Below are 21,316 nucleotides of genomic sequence, written 5' to 3'. Positions count from 1 at the left end.
TCCAGGGTGCTTTGCTTACATCTAAAAACAGATTCTCTAGAAAAGCCTCTTTAGCGGAAAGCGGACTGTACCTATTATTATATTTATTCCTAATATCCAATACTCACCCTGTGAAATGTACTGGTAGATAGCAACATGGCGCTTTTCATACGCTACGTGTTTAAAACACTCAGTGGTTTATATGCTGGACCCGAACAGGTTGCAGTAGACCTACGCTTTGTGACTTGGTTCACTATAACCTCGTTCATGGAAGCGATCAGCAAATTGCCTGAACAACCCCTCAAGCTGTCTAGCGCAGCCCAGTCCGGAGATACCAGCACCTATGACAGCGATTGTCTTTTGTCTCTTGACAACCGGCGCAACAGTATCGTCTGTCTCAGCTTCGGAGAGTCGCACACATCCGTAGTTGATATAGCCTCGACGAACAAGCCAATCATAGCAAACACTCGCTGCATCGAACCAGCGAGCAGAGCCGGAGCAGAAACGCCTTGCAATCCTTGAGTGGGAGGTTGCACCTTCAACAAACGTTGTAACTCCTGTGTGGCGCCTGCGAGCGTCTCTATCGCCGGGCCTTGGTCCGTAGTTTCGGCGCCAGTATCGTTCCATGCTTCGTCTTCGTATTGGGCTTCGCTGATAGGTCCATAACCTTGTGAGCTGTTTGCGGCTCTCCTTGCTTCAATCTTCTTCTGCGCCATAACCCATTTCTTCAGCGGCACCAAGAACGGCGCCACCATATAAAACTTGTTAGCATTAGGCGCAGTGTTGGCATCGTTCGCTTGGCCATTCTTGCGGCGGAAGGCTGGTAGTTCCGATAGCTTATACCACTGGATTTTACTGATTTCTTTCCTGGTCTTGGGTTCAAATACGGTGTCCATTGGGACATCTCGAAAGACGTAAAGCCTCATATGCTGTTCGCGCATCGAGATCTCAATGTACTTTGGTTTATGTTCGGTGGGTACCAGGCCAGCAGCTCGAAGGTCCAAACCGGTCTCTTCATATACCTCACGAACGGCGCAATCCAGATCATCCTCGTCCTTATTGATCTTTCCTCGTGGAAAGCTCCAGTTGGCTCCCTTCTTCCATCCCTTGACCAGGACTGTCGAATCCATGGCCTCGTTCAGCATGATAGCACCTCGTACAGGAACACGAGTCTTGTACTCCAAAAACTCCTCAAACGCTTTGGTATGATTCTCGACAGAAAAGCTGGCCAATAAGGGACAATGCTGGAAGATTCGTAGACAAAAAGTTCGCAGGGTCATGGACGGCAGAGTCGGGTCAAGTGGACGGATGAAATCCTCGTAGAACCACTGGGCTTCTTCGACCTGGAAGCATATTCGAGCGACGGAGGAGAGATCCTCCTGGGGAAGGTTGATGATGAAGCGGACGCAGAGGTCGTCCAGCCCTAGGTTGGTTGCGTTAGTCCTTGCTCGCAACCGCGCAGCACCCACCAACACATACAATCCTCTAACTGCATTTGTGATCCAGACATGATGGTGATGTTGGAGTCACGCGGCTCATGCTATGGTAGATGTATTTAATATTCGGGTGTTGTTTTTCTCTTATGTTTGTTGACGCCTTTTCAAGACTTTGCGAGACGATAGTGCGAACGTAGCTGCGAAGGCAAGCTGACCATGATTGAAGTGCGAAAGCCAAGATAATGCAGAGGAACGACTGCGACAAGCGAAAAGACGCGAGCGGTGGTCGAAGAGGGAGAGGAAAGCTAGGTCACTCGAGAAGCTACCGAAGATAGGAACGCTGTACGAAGTGAATGTGAACGAGTCTCAGTAGAATGCAACGTCTCTTTGAGGACACGCGGGGTCGAGGCGGCAATGCAAAGGCCGAGATGGTGGATTTCGGATGTGATTTGTTGTTGGTGTTGTTGTCAGGTTTGGACTGATAACATTGGATCGCAATGAGACCAGCGAGGTCAAAGACCCATTCTCATTCGCGCCTTAGGTACCCTGCCTTTGGCTGAGGTGCCCGCTTTCAGGCAGGTCCAGTGCTTCGTGAGATGGAGCCCAGTCTCCAAGTCAGAGGGAGCTAGCTGCTGAGCCACGATTGCGATCACTCGCCACAGAATAGCTCGATCGCTGTGGCGGTGCAACACCGTTCATGATCGTCCAACTCAGTTTTTCCTAACAGGTTCCCTCCCGTCTAGAGTTGCATGGACGTTTCAGAGGTAATGCTCAATCGCCACTGAAAAATATGCCAGCGCATGTGCATGATCGGCATTGCAGCAGTGGTTTAACCGGTTTTGCTGAGCTAAAGTCTACGCATGAATGCTTCTAGACTGCAGGGGCTGACTTGCTGCAGTTCTGTAGGTTCCAGAAGTTCGGGTGGCCGCCAATATTACATCATCGGTCACAGCACCGACTGGGCTCCCTCACCATGGACATCATAAATACTTGAAAACAGGTAATTGACCGACCAGTCGCACAGGAAAGTCACTACAAGCACAAAGAGTGGTCATTCTTTCAGGACCTTGTCCTCCCCTTATTTAATAAGAGAAGCACCCTCTCATTGTCTTGGCTCGCCCAATCTTCGTCTCGGGATTTCAAGCAGTGACATACATTTCTTGTTAGTGGAGTGGTCTTGTCTTTGATCATACTCCCGCCTCTGCCAAGCTCGTCGCTTCAGCAATATTAAGAAGACCAACGACTTCTTTAAGCGAAGTGCTGCTCTTGCTATAAAACATGGCATCACTTGTCGCAAAGCTCGTCACCAAGAAGATCTTGGGAGAGACTGTCCAGAACAAATTTGGAACTGAGGTATGAAAGCATCGACTCAACCTATTGTTTAGACCCGGCAAACTAACGCTTCATTCACAGGATCCCTACTTTGAGCATGTCCCAGCTACTCGCCTAGATGGAACGCCTACTGGCAAAGTTAAAAAGCGAAAGAAGGCTCTTCCTCCAGGCATTTCCGAAAATGATGGCAAGGTTTTGACCAAGGTCAAGCGCCGAGCTTACCGTCTCGACCTGGCTCTTTTCAGTTGCTGCGGCATCCGATTTGGCTGGGGTAGCGTTTTGGGATTAATCCCTGCGTAAGTTTGATCTCCAATCCCAACTTGGGTTTCCATCGAAGCTAACATGGACTTTATAGAATTGGTGACGTTTTGGATATGTTGCTTGCCCTTTTGGTTATGAGGACCTGCATGAAGATCGATGGTGGGCTGCCAACCTCTGTCAAGTCCAGGATGATGTTCAATATCATCATCGACTTTGTCATTGGAATTGTGCCCTTTGCTGGAGACATAGTCGACGCGGCTTTCAAAGCCAATACTCGCAATGCTGCACTTCTTGAGCAACACTTGCGTGAGGAAGGACGCAAGAACTTGAAGAAGAGCGGATTGCCAGTGCCAGCCATTGACCCCAGCGATCCTGAACAATTTGATCGACTTCAGGCCCAGGATCCACCAGAGTATGTGTCAAACCCACCATCGCGAAATCCCTCCATGTCGGAGCGTCGTCGACACAGCCGCAGTCGCAGCCGAGATCGCCGCCGTGATGATCGTCCCATCGAGCCGGAACCGGCACGAGTCCGCGAGAGCCGCGGATTCTTTGGTCGCAGCAGAGCTCAACCACACGATATTGAAACAGGTGAAGCTGAGCGTGGGTCCCGAAGTCAAAGATCACAGCGACGAGATAGAGACCGACGCTAAAGTCGGCAACTCGGATTTACGTGGACGGCGAGGGAAATGAAGAGAAAGGAAATAGACCGACCACGCTGACGGAAGGGCGGGCCCTTGTGAGTCAGGATTATTATGATGGGGTGAGGATATTTGGTAATGCTTGTATGATCGGAAGATGGAGACGCGTTTCATTGTCGCGTTGTCTATGAATGATGTTCAGTATGGACACCTACCTTACCTTACGAATCTATGAGACGCCATGACACTTACTGATTGATAAAGTGGGTGCAGTCGTGCGTGGGTTGTAATCCTCGAATTAAATTAGAGAATAAGATCTGATAACTTTACTTGGCATTTTCATCGACCAAGCAACTGACTCGAGTGGAACCGTGACAGAGATGAACAATAATCTTGAAGCCTCCGATCTAGGACTCTAAGGGGTTTCAATTTAAAAACGGTCTCGCCTTGGCCTGGTCCAAGCTGATTTGAATTTAGTTGCAACTTTGGGACTGCGGATAGCAAAAGGGAGCTCGTAGGAGGCGTTCCATCCCTGAGCCTATCACGTCAGATCCAGGGCCCAGGCCGGAACGCGGTGTAACCCCAGGAACGCGTTTCTCACCCTGGGAGTGAAGTTGAGTTACGGGGAAAGTTCGTAGCAGTTCAATGGCGCTTGTAGCAGTTGCAGAAAAGGTTCAATGGCCATCATTTCTGCATGAATCTGATCCCAGTGCACGGTAGGACCTCATCATAACTTCTCCCACCTGGCATAGGTACCTTAGTCTCATGAGTTCTGTCCCGCCTCGCACCACTATCATGCCCTGGCCACAGCCCATTTCGCATACATTGGCCCAACGACGTGAACAAGGGAGGCCACCTCATGAATGGATCTTCACGCCAAAGTGTGCTGATTGATAAAAGATGCCCATGACGTTAATCCTGACAAAGTCTGAATCATCACTCCCTGCAATAAAGCAGGTACCGTGCAAGGACAGTGGAGCAATTGAGAGAAACACGAAGTACAGCACTTGAACCATACCAAAGAAGAACGTGAATCTGCCTAAAACGCGAATCTACGCGTCTCACTTGCTTGATTCATCCTGGTGGCTGGATGTTCTCATGGTACAGCTCCAGCACTAGCGCCTTGGGTGCTGCCAGTAGCAGTCCGAATGGCGCCGAAAAGCCCCTGGTTCACCCAGTGACGCGCAGCGGCACCCCTGCCCTGACGCAGTAAAAGTACTTTAAAATGGCCCGCTATTTGTATTGCCCAGCGCGACCTGACGCGCTTTAGCCCCACGTGACAGCGCATCAAGACTTATACAAAAGCCCATCGCCTTCATCCCATTCTTTACTTTGGACCAGACCATCACCACCGCAACCCACAATACCTCAACCTCAAGAGCTTCACGCATACACAAAGCCTTTGTCTTGTTTCTGTATTGCTCTGATCAACCTAATTCTACTTCTCTCCCTCAGACACTCACACTCACAATACAATGGCTGCGCAAATCACTCCTTCGAAGCAGGTATGTGACGTCCCCAAGTGCACGCAGCTGCACATACCCACCAAAGCCAATTCATTGCTAACACGCTCACCATAGGCTGCTTCCGCCATTGAGAACTTCAAAATGGAGTCTCCCGTCAAGAAGCTCGACTTCGGCGCCGCCAATAAGGAGAACGAGCCTTTGAACAAGTCCCTCGATACCACCGACCTCAAGACAAAGATTGTCGAAGAGCCCAAGAAGGAAGAGACCAAGGCCGCTGTTGCCCCTGGCATCAAGTCTGAGGAGGCCGATGAGCCTCTCCTTCAGGAGAACCCCCAACGTTTCGTTCTCTTTCCCATCAAGTACCATGAGGTATGTGACGCGTTTTGACGCGTAAAGTGGTCACCCCACACGCGACCCATGCTAACAGACCATGATAGATTTGGCAAATGTACAAGAAGGCTGAGGCTTCCTTCTGGACCGCTGAGGAGATTGATCTTTCCAAGGATCTCCATGACTGGAACAACCGCCTGACTGCCGATGAGCAGTTCTTCGTCTCTCACATCCTTGCTTTCTTCGCTGCGTCTGATGGTATTGTCAACGAGAACCTCGTCTTAGCGATTCAGTGGCGAGGTCCAGATCCCCGAGGCTCGTTGCTTCTACGGCTTCCAGATCATGATGGAGAACATCCACTCCGAGACCTACTCCCTGCTCATTGACACCTACATCAAGGAGCCCGCTCAGCGAACCTACCTCTTTAACGCCATTGAGACCATCCCCTGCATCCGAAAGAAGGCCGACTGGGCCATCCGATGGATCCAGGATAAGGACTCCTCCTTTGCCCAGCGTCTCGTTGCTTTCGCTGCTGTTGAGGGTATCTTCTTCAGTGGTGCCTTCGCCTCTATCTTCTGGCTCAAGAAGCGTGGTCTCATGCCCGGTCTGACCTTCTCCAACGAGCTCATCTCTCGTGATGAGGGTCTTCACACTGACTTTGCCTGCCTCCTCCACTCTCACCTCAAGGGTCGTGCCAGCAAGCAGATGATCCAGGATATCATTACTGATGCCGTCACCATTGAGCAGGAGTTCCTCACTGAGGCTCTTCCCTGTGCCCTTCTCGGCATGAACTCTGACCTCATGAAGCAGTACATTGAGTTCGTCGCTGATCGTCTCCTTGTCGCGCTTGGCAACGAGAAGGTTTACAAGGCCACCAACCCCTTCGACTTCATGGAGAACATCTCCCTTGGTGGCAAGACCAACTTCTTCGAGAAGCGTGTTGCCGACTACCAGAAGGCCGGTGTCCTCCACAGTGCCACTAAGAAGACTGAGGAGGACGAGTCCCCCAAGGGTGAGAACGGCGGTGACTTCACCTTTGACGAGGATTTCTAAGCGTTTCGCCTTGTCGTTTCTCTTTCCTTCGGCCTGGGCAGTTGCTCATTGGCACGCGCACATGTGAACATATACCCTGTTTTACTTCTTGTTTGTACATCTGAATGGGGCCTCGGGACGGCGATGCTTGGTTAATACTACGGTTGGCAAGGTCGCAATCATACTTTGGATCCGGAAGCTGAATTTGCACGGATCGACACGGCGTTAGGGGATCTGGACTCAGGGTGGATGAAAATAGCATTGACGGCTTAATCGTATTTATGGATGACGATATTACTTTACCACTCTCCTAGATAGAGATAAATTGATTAGATTAGTATACTCTTTGATCGTTGCCTGTGACTTTGAGTAAGGTACTTTCATGTTTGTCTTCCCTTAGTCCTCTACTCATGGTTGAAGCTTTTGATACTGGACTTTGTAGACTCGCCTGGCTCTTGGTTTCGTGTAGTGAAGAGAGACTTGAGAACGTAAGAAGTCTACAAAGTGGCATCTCTTGAATGAAGACTGCATTTAACAATGCTACTCTTTTCAAATGTCATATCTGCTGCAAGCTTCATTCCATGGTCATCAATCCTCATATCCACAAATATACATTGAATCTACCAGAAGCACTCAAAACAACTCATCGAGCTCGGATATCTTATTTCTTGCCCTTCTTCTTCTTCTTTCCACCTCCACCCCCTTGTGCCGCCTGCGGTGTCGGCGTAGCAGCTTGTGACTCCTCCGCAGGAGTTGCACCATCGCCATCTGCCATCGTCACTTCAGGTACATCCGGCACCGCAGCCATACTCCTTCCTAGCCGACCCAGAGAAGCATGTATCAAACGAGTAACCTCCTGCGCCTTCGTGGTGCGGTACTTGATGGTTGCGCCGCCAATGGGATCGTAGGCCTTGAGGACGAGAGCGCCGCGTGGGGGCTTGGTGACGGGTGTGTCGCCGTCTGCATCGGGTCGCGTAGGGCCAGGTTTGAGCTTGTATGTTGTGGTAATGAGAGTCTATGGTGTTGTGGTTAGCTTGAGGTTGAGTGGTCGGCGCGTGGACGCACGGTGGCAGGACGGGCCTCTAGGAGAGCCATGGACTGGTCGAGCCATTCCTGGCTTGTCTTGAGATACACCATGTCGTCGAGAGTTGTATTATATTGTCTGTCGTGATGCTGAAGGTGATGTCGTGTGCTGGTCCGTTTCGGCTTAAGAATGATCGTGGGCCCAGCTGTGCTTCTGCGTCCGCCTGCAAATAAATATACCCTGAGAAGTCTAATCGTGTATTTGATTATCAATGGCCATAAGAGTCCCAACAGGACGCTTGTAGATGCAATGTCGTTCGCGGTCTTGAAGTGGAGAGTTGAATGAGGTTGGATTTAGAAGGTGGGATATTCTTCGGTGGGGCTCAATGAGGGGCCGAAGCGGCTGAGCGCCACAACACCACGGTACAACAGTCAAATGCCATTTACTTAGTCTTGAAATTCCTCATGTAGTGCCTGAGATAAATTTCATGTTTTGATATCATATAAGTGAGACTCTTTTAATATCAGAGACGCATCATCGTGATATTACACAGACTCAGCCAAGCATGATTGCCACATATAGAGTCATTACGTATGCCCTTCAGCAAGTTGATTGGCAAGGCGAGACATCAGAGTGAATACTAATTAATTCTCAATAGACTTCAAGATGTGCGTTTAGTACATATCAACCGTGTCAATTAAACATATCTTAGTGACTCGAGATTATATAGGTAGCCTAGCTTATTTAAGAATTAGGCCTACACCAACTTCCTATCTGCTTCGCAGTCTTCCTTAACCTGAGCCACAAGTATCAGGTAAGTAAATGATTTTGAGTTGACTTGTGACTACCAAGTTACCTCAACTCAAGGGTATTCCATCCAATATGCACTTATCAACAGCTATCCACCGCCTTGCTGGGGAAACAGGCATTAGATACAAGAAAAAGAGGGAACGATAGGCCAATTCCTCCCTAATTTGACTAGAAAGATTGATGAATGAAGCATAGGGGTTTATCAAATACGGCTTCGAATTCAGAGAGTACCCAATAATGAATGAGCCAATGAGACCATAAAACAAACATAAAATAAAGGTATTCTAGGGCAGCAGGCATAGGCAGCAATCAGGCCCTGGCCATCCAATCATTTGTCTTCATCTCACAACTCAACCAACACCCAGCCATTTGGGCTTTACTCACCTTGGGCCATACAAAAGGCAACCTCCACACAATAAATATCACTTCGTTCTCCTCAATCAACACAAATCTTCACATTCGGTCCCATCAGGCCAACATGGATCAGCCCAAACAAAGAACGATTGCGCATCTCAATGGTAAGTTACCCTTTTGAGCAACGAAATAAAAGAGACGGGATCCATGCTTTCAACAAAACCGCATTGCACAGGATGTAATTATTATGAGGGCGTACTAAGAAGGTAAGTCTGTGCAATCTAGACTCATTGGATCTATCACTAAACTGTTTCCTTTTAGAATTAGCTATGCCTGTTGAGATGATGCATCTCATAACAGATGAGATCTCCTTGCTAAAGGGGCCTTACAAGGGCCTGCTCTACTTGGCACTGGCCTGCAAAAGTCTCAAAGCGATTGTCCTTCCACGTCTGTACGACAAAGATGCAAAAGACTCACTCAAACTCGATCATCAACAGCCCCTAGCTCTTCAATGGGCGACCTGGTTTGGTGCCCTCGAAACAGCAAAAGGCTCCCTGGAAGCTCTAGAGCGGACCGGCACAAATGTCGAAGATAAGATTAACCAGCCTTTCCAAAATGACCGTCTCTACGCCTTAAGATACAAGACCGTCCAGAGGACGGGTCCTTTAGGCCCGGCCTATGGGTATTTGCACTGGGGAAGCCGGAGCAGCCTTTTGCACCTAGCCTGCCTGCGTGGGAACACAGCAATCGCCACATTACTATTGGACAATGGTTTCAAACCAAATACGCCAGATGGGAAGAGACTACCTCCTTTGGCATACGCGTTAAATGAAGATGTGGTAAGTGTTGCAGACGTCTTCGGGTCGGTCGGTAACCTTCAGGGATCCCATGACAAGCTAACTAACACATCAGGCCAAACTGCTCATCAGCAGAGGAGCGGACGTCGATGCCACACACGACACCGACGAAACGGCTTTATGCCATCTCGTTTCTTGGGGACCAATGGATGACTGCGATTGGAGCAAAGAAACCAACATGCCCAAGAGCAAGGGTGCTCTGAATGCTCTGGACACTCGTCACAATCACTTCAGCACTATTCGTTATCTTGTCCAGCAGGCCAACGCAGACATATACGCAAATACCATAAGGAACGTCAGTCCCCTACTTTTTGCCATAAACAAGCGATACGTCGAAGCTGTCCAGCTTCTTCTAGAAGCGGGTGCTTCGCCAAATCCGATCAACAGCGAGACAGGTCAGAAGCGGTTATTGCTAGCAGATGCGCTCAAGCGAAACCAGAACCACGAAATTGTTAAAATTTTACTGGAAGCTGGAGCTGAAGCCGACTTTGATACAATGCCAGAAGGTGACCTTTCGCAGGCGCAGGGCGAAGCGCTTCCCATTATGAATCTGATAACGTCACTGAGCAATCCATTATATGCAAAGACAGAAGTTGACATAGCCAAACTTGTCTGTGGGAAGATAAGACACTTTAATAAGGTCATTGATGGGCATACACCGTTGTGGTATTACGTTAGAAAGGGAAGAGGGGATATTGGTCTGGTTTTGATAGAGCATGGAGCATGCCCCAAGTTGGCAAATGTGGAAGTCCGTGAAGATACCGTTCCGAGACTAATCGCACTCGAATAGTATAGAACTTTAGTACAATCATCAACTATTACTGCCTCGATTCCTTTTCTTTCCCCCTTTATCATAAATGCCTCTAAGTTTGTGTTGCATCATCATAAACTCGATCATTCCCGAGGCCGTACCAGCCTCTGAGTATTTTCAGCGAAGGGAACAATTACATGAACAATGCACCCAAACTAATTAGAAATCATACTATAATTGAACGCTTTTCTGGTTAGCCCATCGCTGGATAGGCAGTTCTTGTGTAACCTTCATTCTCCTTAAATCTATTTGATCCACTATCTCCGACATTATCATGATATACCATAATGCAAGGGTATCTATTATTTACTCCAACCATTTTAACTGCTCAGCGTCTTCTCCTTTGCACGACTCAGACATGAGGATCGGGCAGCCAGAACAACAGCTCCTGGTCAGCCGTAGCGAAGAAGTTGTACCGGGGGTTGAAGGCTAGGACAGCTGCCTCTCTCTTATCAGGCAGTGTCCAGCTCGGTTCCAGAACTTTGTTATCGTTGGGAGCCGCCATAGTATCCCAGACCAGGACATCCTTCTTGGAGCCACTTAGAACATAACGCCCATCGGGAGCGAAACAGCACTCGCCACTGCTCTCTATGTTTGACGAATCTGACGATGAGCTACCACCCGATGCTGTTTCTCCTACAGCCAATCGTCGAGTCCCGCCGTTTGGCTTTTGAAGATATGCTTTCAGGGTGCCCTCGAAAGCGTCCAGGAGGAAGTGGCCATTACCACGAGTTCCAACAAGTAACGACTTTCCATCATTCGAGAATTCAAGTTTTGTCCATCCCTTGTTGAGGCATTGTGAATCTACCTTCCTGCACTGTTCGACAATATCAACCGTCGCAAAAGGAGCCTTGTCATAGTTTCGCGCATCGTAGAGTAATACTGTGCCGCTACTCGTACAGGCGACGGCAAACACAGTTCCAGACGGGTCGTATGCGGTGAGGTAGGGTGATCGAAGAAATAGTTGACCTTGACAGTTCTTAGTTTGTGTGTCCCAGAGGCGCACAGTGTTGTCTTGTGAGCATGAGATGAAGTTGTCGCTGCCCGGGTGAACAGCCAGTGAAGTTACAGGTCCCTCGTGACCTTCAAAGTATCTGATGAATGAATTATCATGTGTGGCAAGATATCGGATAGCGTCTAGAGACAAAAGTCGGTCAGCATTGAATTCATCTTACAGCATGTTGAATGAGTTACCGTTCTGTTTTGTGCTGGCATAGATTATGCTTGAAGCTGTGTGTGTGAATTTGGCCAGTTTCACTCCGTATTTTTTACTGACTAGGCTCTTGTCATGTCTGCCCTCTTTGACGTGGTAGATCTGTATCGTCTCGTCGCTGGCCGAGGCCATGACGAGTTGGCCTTCGTCATCGTAGTCGAGGGACAGTACATGAGGCTGTGGGCGACTGTCCTTGATATCATCACGTCTGAAGAGCTGCATACAGAGTGAGACGGTTAGCCCACCAATAAAGCGTACAGTAGTTTATGTAGGTTTCATACCTTGGTGGGACGAAAGCTGCCTATGACATCGGACAGATTAGACACGGAGGCGGTGGTGCCAATGGTCCGGTGGATGTTAAGCGATGCGCCATTTGGTGTATTAGACCTATCTATGTCCATCGGCGTTGAGGACATTGTGGACAGAGAAGTGAGGCAATAGCTCAAGGAGTAATATCGAAGAGGTTACTGTGGTAGGTCTGGGACAAAGCCCAGGCGCGTGTGTTGAAAGAGATTGTCGATTGTACGAGTCGCAAAGGGCCGCAGGCAATCTAGAGCCAGGTCAATCTAGTCGCGATAATGGTATGATTGAATATTTCATACAATAGTAAGATTCAAGTAGTTGTGGTGGATGTTTTTGTTGATCCTGATGTCTTGGTTACTCGACTTCTATCATGTTTTGGAGATGGGAAGCTTTTGTTATGGAGCTCCCTTAGCTAGCTGGAGGGGTGTAATTTTGCGGGGTGCGCCATAAGCCACGAGATACGTACCCCGAAAGGTTGGCCAACATAAAGTCGGTCCTTGCCCAGGGACCATCCTCTCATTCAGTAGGGCAGGCTCTGTAACTTAGATTATATATAGCTATGTACCTTCGACATTCGCTATGGCTTCTTTTAGTGGATTTTGAGACTCGGTATTCAATTGCTATGTATCTGTTCACCACGCGTATATGAATCCAATAGTTAACGACAACACTCGGTATAATTGAAATCGGAGACGGCATACAAACGCTCGAGCCGTAACAAGCCGCTCAGAGCAAACAGAATCGCCGACCCAGCAGCTAGCTGCCCTGTCTTTCCCTTTGGCCCTAGCGTCATACAGTAGCAGTAAATCACCACACTGGCGAATCAGATCCCATCATCGTCCTCCATTTCCAGGGGATGTACAGCGGTCCAGCCGCCCTGACGCAAGGACCCGCAGACGTCCCCGCGAAAAAAGACCGCCGACGTCGGCATATGAAATGCATCCAGCGCAAAAAAGATGAAAAAGTAGTAAACGGCGAAGAGAGACATGGATGTGATCGTGTGAGGTACTATACGGATAGTGCAGGCCCGGAGATACCCTCAGGAACAGTCTGAGGTATCACTGACCTTGATGAAAGGCGGCTTATCAACTTTGTCAGCCGCTGACAGAAGACGCAATTTACACTTGTATAGTCAAATAGCAGTGCCCAATAATTTATATATCTTGAGCCCCATTGAAGGTTCCATGTTCCCCTAATTCGTTACGTAGAAAGCTTGTACCTTTTTGGTGTAATTGCGCTGCACGTGGTACCTCAGCGCTGACAATTTCTCGTGCTGCCATAGGGTCCGAAGCCGCTGGTGACGGCAACGGGTGTGAGACCCTTCTTTTCCACGTTCCCAAATCTTCTTCTTAATAAACCTTACTCAAGTAACTTTGTTTCTTCTGCATCATTTCGGTTTCTTCGGGTCGCCGATTGAAGAGGACAGCTCTCGCGCCCGAGCTCACCCCTATAGGGATCTGCTTCCCACGCCCAATCTCTCCTTGCATCTTGCTCTAGCAACTGTCGGCCGCTTCCTCACATTTGGAGAGATCGGGTCATGTCGACCACTGTTGGGTAAGCCTTCTGGCCATTGGTGCTCAATGAAGCGACCCTCTAAATTCATTGGAGTTCGTTCGCGCCCGAGTTCTTGTGCTGACTTCGTGAATAGCGCCTTCATTGCTGGCGGCATTGCCGCCTGCGGTGCTGTTACTGCAACACATCCTTTTGAGACGGTCAAAATTCGGTATGTTCTAGGTTTTGGCACGCGGTGTTGTCCCAGTAGAGACTGACAATTTTCGTGCACAGTATGCAGTTGCAAGGCGAGCTTCAGAACAAGGGCCACCAACCTCACCATTACAGAGGACCGATCCATGGTGTGAGCGTCATTGTGCGCAACGAAGGTGTCCGTAATATCTACCGCGGAATTGGTGCGGCCTATATCTACCAAGTCCTTCTCAATGGCTGCCGTCTCGGCTTCTACGACCCTATGCGCAATGCGCTCGCGAGCTTCTTCCTCAAGGACGGAAAAGCCCAGAATCTGGGCATCAATATGTTCTGCGGTGCAGCCTCGGGCGTCATCGGCGCCGCCGCCGGAAGCCCCTTCTTCCTTGTCAAGACCCGTTTACAGAGTTTCTCGACGTTCCGACCCGTTGGCACACAGCACCACTACCGGGGCGCATGGCATGGCTTCAAGTCTATCTATGGAACTGAGGGTATCAGTGGTCTCTACCGTGGTGTGCAGGCTGCCATGATCAGGACTGCTTTTGGCAGCTCTGTTCAGCTTCCCACATACTTCTTCGCTAAGCGTCGCCTGGTTCGTCATTTTGATATGGAAGAGGGCCCCGGTCTGCACTTGGCTTCCAGTGCTATCAGTGGCTTCGTTGTATGCTGCGTGATGCATCCTCCTGGTAAGTCTTACACCTGAACCAAAGCTAAGTTTGGCGGCTGACATTCACGTCTCAGACACCATCATGTCCCGTATGTACAACCAGAACGGCAATCTTTACAGCAGCGTTGCCGATTGTCTCTCCAAAACCATTCGTTCCGAGGGTCTCTTTGCTCTGTACAAGGGATTCTTCCCTCATCTTGCCCGAATTCTACCCCACACCATCCTTACTCTGAGCTTAGCTGAGCAGACCAATAAGCTGGTCCGCAAGATCGAGGATCGCATTCTCCCCGGAAGGTTGGAGATGGCGACTTAAAGATGATGAGATTATTAGTAGAGGTCAATAATGAACGGGCGGCAGAGTGATTAGCGAACATCGATCTACGAGCAAAACTGCTCTTGTATATGACGAAAAAGAAAGAAATATTTTGAGTCCTCGTTTATATGATTATCTAGCAGGACAATAGGAGCATTCGGCACCGCCTGGGTCATGGGTTTGGCAATCAAAAGGCGGCGTGGCGTATTTGAGGAGTTTTTAGTCACGATAGATACTGTGATATACCAGAATATATCAATATGAGTGTTCACATTTTTGTACGAATTGATGATCTACCCATGAATTGACCGCTTGCAGCCATAGCATAGCCGGCCTGCACCGGCTGCCCCCGGCCCGTCCCCGGCATCATCGCCTATCTCTCCGGCCCATCGCGAATCTCCCTCGGCATCAAGTGACATTCCGCAGCTTCCGCAGAAGCTCTTTCCAGGAACTCGGTCCAGCTTTGTAGTTGTGCGCACCACGTTGGCAACGATTCCAGCATATCCCTCCTCTACACTATCAAAGTACCGTGTCATGACCTCCTCAATGCTCAGGTCCTTGTGTGAAACAACACTGTTTCCGGCCTTGGCACCTGCTTGGTTGACGGGAACAACCTCCTTTAATGAGGGAACAAGATCGATGTACTGAACCAGCTCGTTGCGAAAGATCTCGCGCAGGGGATAGTAGACCGGGAATTCTAGTCGGCCGGTCTCCTGGGCGGTGGCGCCCTCAACTGCCTCGTATGTGCATACAGTTGTCATGCCGTCAGCAACCTGTAACGGAACTGCAAAGCCTCTACCGTTGGCGACCTCTGATAGTGTCAAGGCGGCGAGTGCTGTTGTGCTGTGGCCGAGGAGAAGCGCTGAGCATGAGTGCTCCTGGGCTTTCTGGAGAAGAAGGTGACGGATAAGCTGACGGAGAACATCTGTTCGTGAGGTCAATGTGGGTAAAGCATTGAAAAGTCGTTGAAGGCGAGCGTTTGCATCATCATCTGGTGTGACAGCGTCGAGGGGTAGAGTTGACCAGTCGATGCTCTTCAAAGAGAGGACGTCCTTTATAGGAACACACTCGAATATGGCATTTGGCAATACACGACGGTACTCCTCCAGCAGCTTCTTGGCAGGAGATTCTCCCTTGATGTGTGATAACTCAGTATCGATATGAATAATCACAGGCTCAAATGGTGAAGATGCCTTGTTCTCTGAGTGGTGGCGAGCCTGCTCGCTGAGCAACTGGGCCAGGACACTAGATGAAGGTCCAAAAGACAGGCCAGCCAGGTACCTCCGGGTAGTAAGCTTCTTTGAAGAGCGAGTGTCTTTATGAAGTGCGCCGAGACGCTTGTTTAGTTTATAAGCGACATATTGGATGTAGCAATCACTGAGTCACATTAGCATGAGGGGCTAAACGATGAAGTGGTTCACGAGAGAATGATGATAACTCACCGGCATGTTGGGTCTGTCCGCAGGAGGAAAGCGGCGTCTTCGGCCTTGCACCGCTTACAAGGCCGGCTGGCGTCCGGGGAAGGCATCTGAGTTGGGTGCGGGCGTGGAGATGACTACCAACGGAGTTGGAGTTGAGTTTTCGGGTGACCTATATAGGGTAACCGTTGTTGAGAGTCAGGTAAGGAAAACTGAGGGCAGTTTTGTTTGTTTTCGTGTGTTAGTGTTTTTCTATCTGAAGTGAGATTCTTTCAGATGCCGAGAGATAGGTTCATATGAGTCGATAGGTGAGTTGGGTATCAACTGTGTGGTAAGGTAGAGTTGAGTACTGTGAAAAGTCGAAATTTTCGCCGCCTCCAACCGATCAGTCATAAAGCAATCACGAAAGCCAACTTTACCACAAACTGAGAGGAACATCATGATGGGCAGTTAAACCAAGTTCCAAACTCAGAGATAGTTACGACAATGTTTTGATTTTATTTTTTATACATTATAAATTTACTTCCATACACTTGAACTTCAAATCCAGTACAAAACCTTGGCACCCATTTCACTTACACGACTCCTAGCACCGCTTATACTTCCTGTGACTAGGCACTTTCTATTTCCTCTAAAAAAAAAAGTTCAACATCCTGAGTAAGTGCGAAGAAAATACTAGCAGACTTTTAAGAATTGGCCTTCAAGTCATTGCTTCTTACAAGATATGCACTGTCGCTGACCTTGATGCGTACCTGGAGTTTTCTCCAACCGCTCGGTTCTTATATCAGATAATCAAGCGTCCTTAATCCGTATATTCTCATTAGGCATACTTCAAATATATACGCAGACAGCTGCAGCTGAGTCCCGTTACGGTCCCAGTTGCCGCGGAGTCTTGCCCGTTGAAGGGGCGTCACATTCTACAAACGTGTAGCAACCAATGAAGCGAGCCTTTCTATGTATACGCCTGATGATTCTCTGGTTCCTTACACGTATTTGTAAAAGGACCTCTAGTTTCTGAACAGGCTATCAAGAACATGTCCGACAAAGTAGCCACGATCTCTACTCCAGGCTCTGACTATGATCTCCTTGCCTATTCTGACCACGTCCTTCTGTTGCTCAGCATCGCCCCATCCTGGCGTCTGAGATCCAAAGCAGATCAAGTGAACACCAACATGGATAACTGTGCGGTAAGCAAAGTCATCACTCACAGCACCGTAGGCATCAGCAAATGCGCGAATGAGCCACTCCCCTGCAGCAATGTCCTTATATAGCTTGAGTTGCCAAAGCTCAGCAATGACCTGGCCGAGATCTAGAGGCCGAACACCAATCTGAACCATCTCCCAGTCAACAATACGAATGGGAGTGTGAGTGCCTTTTACCAGAGGAGTGTCAGGGAGTAAGATACTGTTTGTAGTCAGCTGACCGCAGTCTCATGATAAGCAACACTAATACGAGGACTCACTTTCCAGTCCAGAAGTCACCATGAATGGGATATAATGCTGATTCATCTGCAAGTTCCCCGGCAGCCAGATCACTGACACCCTGCAAAACGTCCCTTGCATCGCCAAGAATCTCGGGGTGTCGATCCACCACCTGCAGCAGCTGTTGGTAATTGATCATGTTCTTGAGACCCTGCATCTCCTTGTTCCCCGCAAACGTCTCTCGTAGGGCTGCTTGCTTAGGTTCTTGGCTCCAGCTGTGGAACGCACGAAGCCAAGATCCAAGACCATGGCCGAGCTGCTCGCATTGCTCTTTAAGAGTTGGGGGTGTGGGGGCAGCGTAGTATTTGAGGGCATAGTCTTTCAGACTGAGAGCTTCTGAGAGATATTCTTGGACTTGAGTATTGCTATCCTGGTTGAAGTAATATGCCTCTGGAGTTGATATTCTGCATGATGGCGTTTCTTTTGGCGGGAGTTCAGCAAGGTGAACAAGAGACTCATACTCGATAGCCTGCAATGATGTCAGTCAGCCCAGCTTGCTGGTTAGTCCTCTCAATATCGCACTTACACATCGAGAAGTTGCAATCTTGAATGCAGGATGAAGTGCAACGTAGCCCTCGCCCTGCTTGATCACGACGCCATTTTGATATTTGTCTTGAGTCGATGGCTTCTCGAGAGTAGCATGGTACATGAAGTTGGCAGTACCACCACTGAGCTTTCGTAGGCTTGATACAGCAAAAGTGGTTCCTTTGAGGACTTGCTCTACTTTGGACCTAATTTCCTGCTCGGTATCTGTGGGAATGCTGTGTTGTTCGTGTAAAGACATGGTGATTCGAAGTGGGTGAATGGATGTGTAATGAAGCGAAACAGCCACAGGTGGTGAGTTATGGGTGATTATGTGTTAGTGGTGTTCTAGGACACTGAAGATATCGCAGTGGTTCGAACAATTAATTGGCTTCATATTGACTACTTATAACCAGGATCAACTAAAGCGTTTGTTTTCTTGAGAAGAGGTGAATATTTTCATTCCATGGACTAAACAGATTCGGCAAGTATTGAGCGCGTTTAGTCGATGGCTGCATTCGCCGGTGACTCAATAGTGGAAAAGAGTCATCGTCTATGGATCGCGATAGTGTTTGACGGAATATACTGCCGTCTCTAACACCTGAAGTCGATTATCAATCCAGTTTTTCACTTTCACCTGTTACACTTGGAAGCATTGAATTAATTAACAGCCCGTTCAACGAGTGTTTCGTCGCCATGAAACCTCTCCCATTGTAATTCTCCACCAGCAAGCGTCTATTCGGCTCGGAACGAAACAGGGAGGGAACATTGTCGTAGCATAAAACTCTCTGAATCTCAATATCTTAGCCGCTGGGCATTACGATATAGCATAGCATGGTATGGCATGGCATCGTCTCATATTATGGACTCTTGTCGAAGCGCCCTGTATCAGATTAAGCGATCGACCAGGTGGTCTTGGCCTGGCCGGGCCGGGCCTCTATTATTATTTATTTATATCAAGTCAGTGTAGAGCAGTTTGTCACCAATCGAGATGACAGTTCTTGGCTAAACGCTGCATATGCGGGCTGATGGACGCATGACATGAAAAAAGACTTGAAACTCCCCCTCCCAACAAAAAGAGTTGCGAGAGCTGAAATCGTCAGATTCAGTCACAGAATAGGAATAAGCCACTTTCGTGATCGTTTTCGGCTGCGGAATATGCGGACGGTTTAACTCAGCTGCCTTGTTTGCACAGCCAGTATCGATTTGATCATTCACTCAAGATGACCAAAGAGACACTGCCCACTGTCATCTTTCACAAATAGTCAATCTCTGCCTGGTGCTGGTGCTGGTGACGGAGGGTGGTAACGTCAGGCGATACGTAAGACTGATAGATAGCTTAAAAGTCTCAACGAGGCGTGCACGCGTTTACTGTATTTGTTCAAGGGGAGATCTCGACCTCCATGTTGCTTCCGCCACCTGATGTAATCCCGTTCTGGAGGAAGAGGGATCAACAGGTAAAAGAACCTTAATCAGAGTGAACCCCTCTTTCATTCCTTGGTTCAAGTCCAATTCCGAATGCGAAAAGGTCTTGATTGACTGTTGATGGTGTCCGTTTTCAAGTCCAAAGTAGTATACGTAACTTTACCAACAGGTGAACCGTAACACGTTTACTTCTTCTTTGACCGCTTGATTTATAAACTCTTTTTCTATCAGTTAAAAACAAAAGGTACCTAGTGAACCTTTAACGCCGCATTGTTTTGGCCGCGAGCAGTGCATCTCCAAGAAACACCAACTGATTCGACAACATCGCTTCTTCAAAACGCCTGAAACGCCTACGGGCAAACTCAACATGCAGGACACCCGATACTTGGCACTCAACTAGAAATACCTGAGCCGTCACTGCAAATTAGCGGCAGTTTCGCTTGTTGCGCCTTGTACCGAAAAAGTACCGGGTCTGCAGATCTGCGACTTGGCTTATTGCTTAGCTCTGAGTTAGTGCCCTGTTACTGTATCCCGTCCCCCTCTTGACTCTGCGACAATCTTCGTTCCTCTCCGTTGCCGATCAAATCAAAACACCCTTCCCTTTCTTCTCCTTTCTGTCTCCGTCCTTTCGAAAGCCGCAAATACCTTTCAATCGTCATTCAAACCTTATACTCTTTCATAATTCCATCATCTCTCGTCCCTCTTTCTTTGTCTTTATCCTTCTCCACCATCTGCGGTATCTGCCTGCATACCTACGCCCTGTAACTACTAAATACTCCGGCATTGTATCACAACAATCAACAACATCCAATCCGATCCAACCTAACACGACAACCACAAACCTCACTGCCACCACCAGTTCCAGACTCATCTCCTCAAGTCTCACCACCTAAACTCCGTATCAGCATAACGTTCCACGCCCGCAAACCCCATCGTCTCGACTTCCACAACCTTCTACTCTCCTACAAGCATTATATCCTGGTTTCCAACCCCTGCTTGTAACACCAGCCTTTCGACAATCGAGAGGCCCATCGTTTTCTCAAATTTTACAACGAGGCCTTTACTTTTTGTCTGCTATCAACCTCCAGACGCTTGTACCGGTCGACTAGTCCGAATATTTCATTGCCGCGCAATTCTTCGAAGCGAACGCTACCCCTTCTCCTTCACGAACCGTCAATGTTCGTGACATCACCACCACCCTCATCATTCTCGAATTCGATACCGTTCGCCGAAACATAGTAAAAAAATGGCCGGAACTCTCGTTGAAAGGGCCGCAAATCCGGTCACTACATCTTCTCTTGATACCAAACTCGACGTTTCTGCTCGTCCCCGCAGCCAATCTCACCTTGAGGCTGCCTTTTCTCCTGTCAACAACGACGGTTGTTTTGACTTTGACCGCGTGTTGAAGAGCGGCTATGTTCAGAAGCGCACACAAAAGACAAAGGTTAGCATCCGCCGCCACTTATCCTTTTTTGAAGCATGATGCCACGGCTTCCGGCTCTTGTCCAGTACTGACTCCTTTCTAGAAATGGAAGCCTGTTTACCTTGTCTTGCGACCCAACACCCTCTCTTTGTACAAAAACGAGAGCGAGTCTCGACTACGACATCAGCTTTACTTGTCCGAGCTTACAGCCGTCGCCGAATTGAAGGACCCCAAGCATAAGCGCGAGCATGTTTTTGGCCTCTTTTCCCCCTCTCGCAACTACCACTTTCAAGCGAATTCCGCCGAAGATGCTCAGGAATGGATGGATTTGATACGAAGGGATGCGCGGATCGATGAAGAGGAGGACGAGATGTTCCTTGCTAGCCCACGTGCCTCTCAACAGCCTAACAATGGCATCAAGCCGGTCTCTATCAACAAAACCAACCAAATGAGCATGAGCGTTTCCTTTCCAGCTCTCCGGAACCGATGGCATCATCTGCTCCCAGATATGTCACCT

General features: G+C 48.7%; 10 protein-coding genes across 19 annotated transcripts in view; 5 read left to right on the top strand and 5 right to left on the bottom strand.

Moving 5' to 3' along the window:
- Window positions 1-320: 320 nt before the first annotated feature.
- FOXG_09494 (uncharacterized protein) lies at window positions 321-1,893 on the bottom strand (the record flags this gene model as incomplete). The annotated part of the gene is made up of 2 exons (XM_018388689.1): window positions 1,459-1,893; window positions 321-1,402 (listed from the first exon to the last, which is right to left on the bottom strand). The coding sequence occupies exons 1-2, from the start codon at window positions 1,487-1,489 to the stop codon at window positions 321-323; spliced, it is 1,113 nt and encodes a 370-aa protein (XP_018246790.1). The 5' UTR covers window positions 1,490-1,893.
- A 203-nt stretch (window positions 1,894-2,096) lies between these two features.
- On the top strand, window positions 2,097-3,985 carry FOXG_09493 (uncharacterized protein). 2 transcript variants are annotated; one of them, XM_018388688.1, is made up of 4 exons: window positions 2,097-2,179; window positions 2,314-2,768; window positions 2,829-3,043; window positions 3,103-3,985. In XM_018388688.1, exons 2-4 carry the CDS (start codon window positions 2,694-2,696, stop codon window positions 3,659-3,661), a joined length of 849 nt encoding a protein of 282 aa, XP_018246789.1. In that variant the 5' UTR covers window positions 2,097-2,179; window positions 2,314-2,693; the 3' UTR covers window positions 3,662-3,985. The 2 variants fall into 2 exon arrangements, with proteins under 2 accessions (XP_018246789.1, XP_018246788.1); XM_018388687.1 differs by having other exon boundaries at window positions 2,097-2,768.
- Window positions 3,986-4,878: 893 nt separating this feature from the next.
- Window positions 4,879-6,859, top strand: FOXG_09492 (ribonucleoside-diphosphate reductase subunit M2). 2 transcript variants are annotated; one of them, XM_018388686.1, is made up of 3 exons: window positions 4,879-5,154; window positions 5,230-5,484; window positions 5,553-6,859. In XM_018388686.1, exon 3 carries the CDS (start codon window positions 5,788-5,790, stop codon window positions 6,496-6,498), a length of 711 nt encoding a protein of 236 aa, XP_018246787.1. In that variant the 5' UTR covers window positions 4,879-5,154; window positions 5,230-5,484; window positions 5,553-5,787; the 3' UTR covers window positions 6,499-6,859. The 2 variants fall into 2 exon arrangements, with proteins under 2 accessions (XP_018246787.1, XP_018246786.1); XM_018388685.1 differs by having other exon boundaries at window positions 5,230-6,859.
- On the bottom strand, window positions 6,764-7,859 carry FOXG_09491 (uncharacterized protein). 2 transcript variants are annotated; one of them, XM_018388683.1, is made up of 2 exons: window positions 7,543-7,859; window positions 6,764-7,492 (listed from the first exon to the last, which is right to left on the bottom strand). In XM_018388683.1, exons 1-2 carry the CDS (start codon window positions 7,612-7,614, stop codon window positions 7,139-7,141), a joined length of 426 nt encoding a protein of 141 aa, XP_018246784.1. In that variant the 5' UTR covers window positions 7,615-7,859; the 3' UTR covers window positions 6,764-7,138. The 2 variants fall into 2 exon arrangements, with proteins under 2 accessions (XP_018246784.1, XP_018246785.1); XM_018388684.1 differs by having other exon boundaries at window positions 7,129-7,492; window positions 7,558-7,844.
- Window positions 7,860-8,631: 772 nt separating this feature from the next.
- FOXG_09490 (uncharacterized protein) lies at window positions 8,632-10,352 on the top strand (the record flags this gene model as incomplete). 4 transcript variants are annotated; one of them, XM_018388680.1, is made up of 3 exons in its annotated part: window positions 8,632-8,829; window positions 8,993-9,504; window positions 9,578-10,352. In XM_018388680.1, the coding sequence occupies exons 1-3, from the start codon at window positions 8,790-8,792 to the stop codon at window positions 10,310-10,312; spliced, it is 1,287 nt and encodes a 428-aa protein (XP_018246781.1). In that variant the 5' UTR covers window positions 8,632-8,789. The 4 variants fall into 4 exon arrangements, with proteins under 4 accessions (XP_018246781.1, XP_018246783.1, XP_018246780.1 ...); XM_018388682.1 differs by having other exon boundaries at window positions 8,632-8,931; window positions 8,987-9,504; XM_018388679.1 differs by having other exon boundaries at window positions 8,993-9,531; window positions 9,578-10,312.
- A 140-nt stretch (window positions 10,353-10,492) lies between these two features.
- FOXG_09489 (uncharacterized protein) lies at window positions 10,493-12,460 on the bottom strand. Of its 3 annotated transcripts, XM_018388678.1 has the most exons (5): window positions 12,316-12,460; window positions 12,149-12,191; window positions 11,828-12,096; window positions 11,528-11,762; window positions 10,493-11,470 (listed from the first exon to the last, which is right to left on the bottom strand). In XM_018388678.1, exons 3-5 carry the CDS (start codon window positions 11,960-11,962, stop codon window positions 10,686-10,688), a joined length of 1,155 nt encoding a protein of 384 aa, XP_018246779.1. In that variant the 5' UTR covers window positions 11,963-12,096; window positions 12,149-12,191; window positions 12,316-12,460; the 3' UTR covers window positions 10,493-10,685. The 3 variants fall into 3 exon arrangements, with proteins under 3 accessions (XP_018246779.1, XP_018246778.1, XP_018246777.1); XM_018388677.1 differs by having other exon boundaries at window positions 12,149-12,460; XM_018388676.1 differs by having other exon boundaries at window positions 11,828-12,460.
- Window positions 12,461-12,800: 340 nt separating this feature from the next.
- Window positions 12,801-15,910, top strand: FOXG_09488 (solute carrier family 25, member 46). 2 transcript variants are annotated; one of them, XM_018388674.1, is made up of 4 exons: window positions 12,801-13,403; window positions 13,498-13,572; window positions 13,635-14,236; window positions 14,292-15,910. In XM_018388674.1, the coding sequence occupies exons 1-4, from the start codon at window positions 13,387-13,389 to the stop codon at window positions 14,528-14,530; spliced, it is 933 nt and encodes a 310-aa protein (XP_018246775.1). In that variant the 5' UTR covers window positions 12,801-13,386; the 3' UTR covers window positions 14,531-15,910. The 2 variants fall into 2 exon arrangements, with proteins under 2 accessions (XP_018246775.1, XP_018246776.1); XM_018388675.1 differs by having other exon boundaries at window positions 13,035-13,403; window positions 13,635-15,910.
- Window positions 14,214-16,300, bottom strand: FOXG_09487 (uncharacterized protein). The gene is made up of 2 exons (XM_018388673.1): window positions 15,973-16,300; window positions 14,214-15,907 (listed from the first exon to the last, which is right to left on the bottom strand). Exons 1-2 carry the CDS (start codon window positions 16,056-16,058, stop codon window positions 14,824-14,826), a joined length of 1,170 nt encoding a protein of 389 aa, XP_018246774.1. The 5' UTR covers window positions 16,059-16,300; the 3' UTR covers window positions 14,214-14,823.
- Window positions 16,301-16,601: 301 nt separating this feature from the next.
- On the bottom strand, window positions 16,602-18,740 carry FOXG_09486 (uncharacterized protein). Its single transcript, XM_018388672.1, has 3 exons — window positions 17,956-18,740; window positions 17,411-17,898; window positions 16,602-17,352 (listed from the first exon to the last, which is right to left on the bottom strand). Exons 1-3 carry the CDS (start codon window positions 18,211-18,213, stop codon window positions 16,956-16,958), a joined length of 1,143 nt encoding a protein of 380 aa, XP_018246773.1. The 5' UTR covers window positions 18,214-18,740; the 3' UTR covers window positions 16,602-16,955.
- Window positions 18,741-20,622: 1,882 nt separating this feature from the next.
- The window catches only part of FOXG_20058 (uncharacterized protein), a gene marked incomplete at both ends in the record, with an annotated part of 1,613 nt that continues 919 nt past the window's right edge, over window positions 20,623-21,316 (top strand). The window contains 2 exons of the mRNA XM_018400339.1: window positions 20,623-20,820; window positions 20,903-21,223. Coding sequence (XP_018246772.1) covers window positions 20,623-20,820; window positions 20,903-21,223 — 519 coding nt within the window. The remainder of the gene's footprint in view (window positions 20,821-20,902; window positions 21,224-21,316) is intronic.

The sequence above is a fragment of the Fusarium oxysporum genome, chromosome 9, assembly GCF_000149955.1.
Source record: "Fusarium oxysporum f. sp. lycopersici 4287 chromosome 9, whole genome shotgun sequence".
NCBI lineage: Eukaryota > Fungi > Ascomycota > Sordariomycetes > Hypocreales > Nectriaceae > Fusarium > Fusarium oxysporum.
Note: the sequence above shows the minus strand (reverse complement) of the source record. Positions and strands in the feature narration are given on the sequence as shown.

Coding starts and splice junctions, on each gene's coding strand:
- FOXG_09493 (XM_018388688.1), top strand. CDS start 2,694: ATGGCATCACTTGTCGCAAAGCTCGTCACCAAGAAGATCTTGGGAGAG. Junction 2,769..2,828: donor AGAACAAATTTGGAACTGAG/GTATGAAAGCAT, acceptor CTTCATTCACAG/GATCCCTACTTTGAGCATGT. Junction 3,044..3,102: donor GTTTTGGGATTAATCCCTGC/GTAAGTTTGATC, acceptor TGGACTTTATAG/AATTGGTGACGTTTTGGATA.
- FOXG_09492 (XM_018388686.1), top strand. CDS start 5,788: ATGATGGAGAACATCCACTCCGAGACCTACTCCCTGCTCATTGACACC.
- FOXG_09491 (XM_018388683.1), bottom strand. CDS start 7,614: ATGGTGTATCTCAAGACAAGCCAGGAATGGCTCGACCAGTCCATGGCT. Junction 7,493..7,542: donor TAGAGGCCCGTCCTGCCACC/GTGCGTCCACGC, acceptor ACAACACCATAG/ACTCTCATTACCACAACATA.
- FOXG_09489 (XM_018388676.1), bottom strand. CDS start 11,962: ATGTCCTCAACGCCGATGGACATAGATAGGTCTAATACACCAAATGGC. Junction 11,763..11,827: donor GCAGCTTTCGTCCCACCAAG/GTATGAAACCTA, acceptor CTCTGTATGCAG/CTCTTCAGACGTGATGATAT. Junction 11,471..11,527: donor TGCCAGCACAAAACAGAACG/GTAACTCATTCA, acceptor TTTTGTCTCTAG/ACGCTATCCGATATCTTGCC.
- FOXG_09488 (XM_018388674.1), top strand. Junction 13,573..13,634: donor TTTGAGACGGTCAAAATTCG/GTATGTTCTAGG, acceptor TTTCGTGCACAG/TATGCAGTTGCAAGGCGAGC. Junction 14,237..14,291: donor CTGCGTGATGCATCCTCCTG/GTAAGTCTTACA, acceptor TTCACGTCTCAG/ACACCATCATGTCCCGTATG.
- FOXG_09487 (XM_018388673.1), bottom strand. CDS start 16,058: ATGCCTTCCCCGGACGCCAGCCGGCCTTGTAAGCGGTGCAAGGCCGAA. Junction 15,908..15,972: donor CGGACAGACCCAACATGCCG/GTGAGTTATCAT, acceptor AATGTGACTCAG/TGATTGCTACATCCAATATG.
- FOXG_09486 (XM_018388672.1), bottom strand. CDS start 18,213: ATGTCTTTACACGAACAACACAGCATTCCCACAGATACCGAGCAGGAA. Junction 17,899..17,955: donor AGATTGCAACTTCTCGATGT/GTAAGTGCGATA, acceptor ACATCATTGCAG/GCTATCGAGTATGAGTCTCT. Junction 17,353..17,410: donor GGTGACTTCTGGACTGGAAA/GTGAGTCCTCGT, acceptor GACTACAAACAG/TATCTTACTCCCTGACACTC.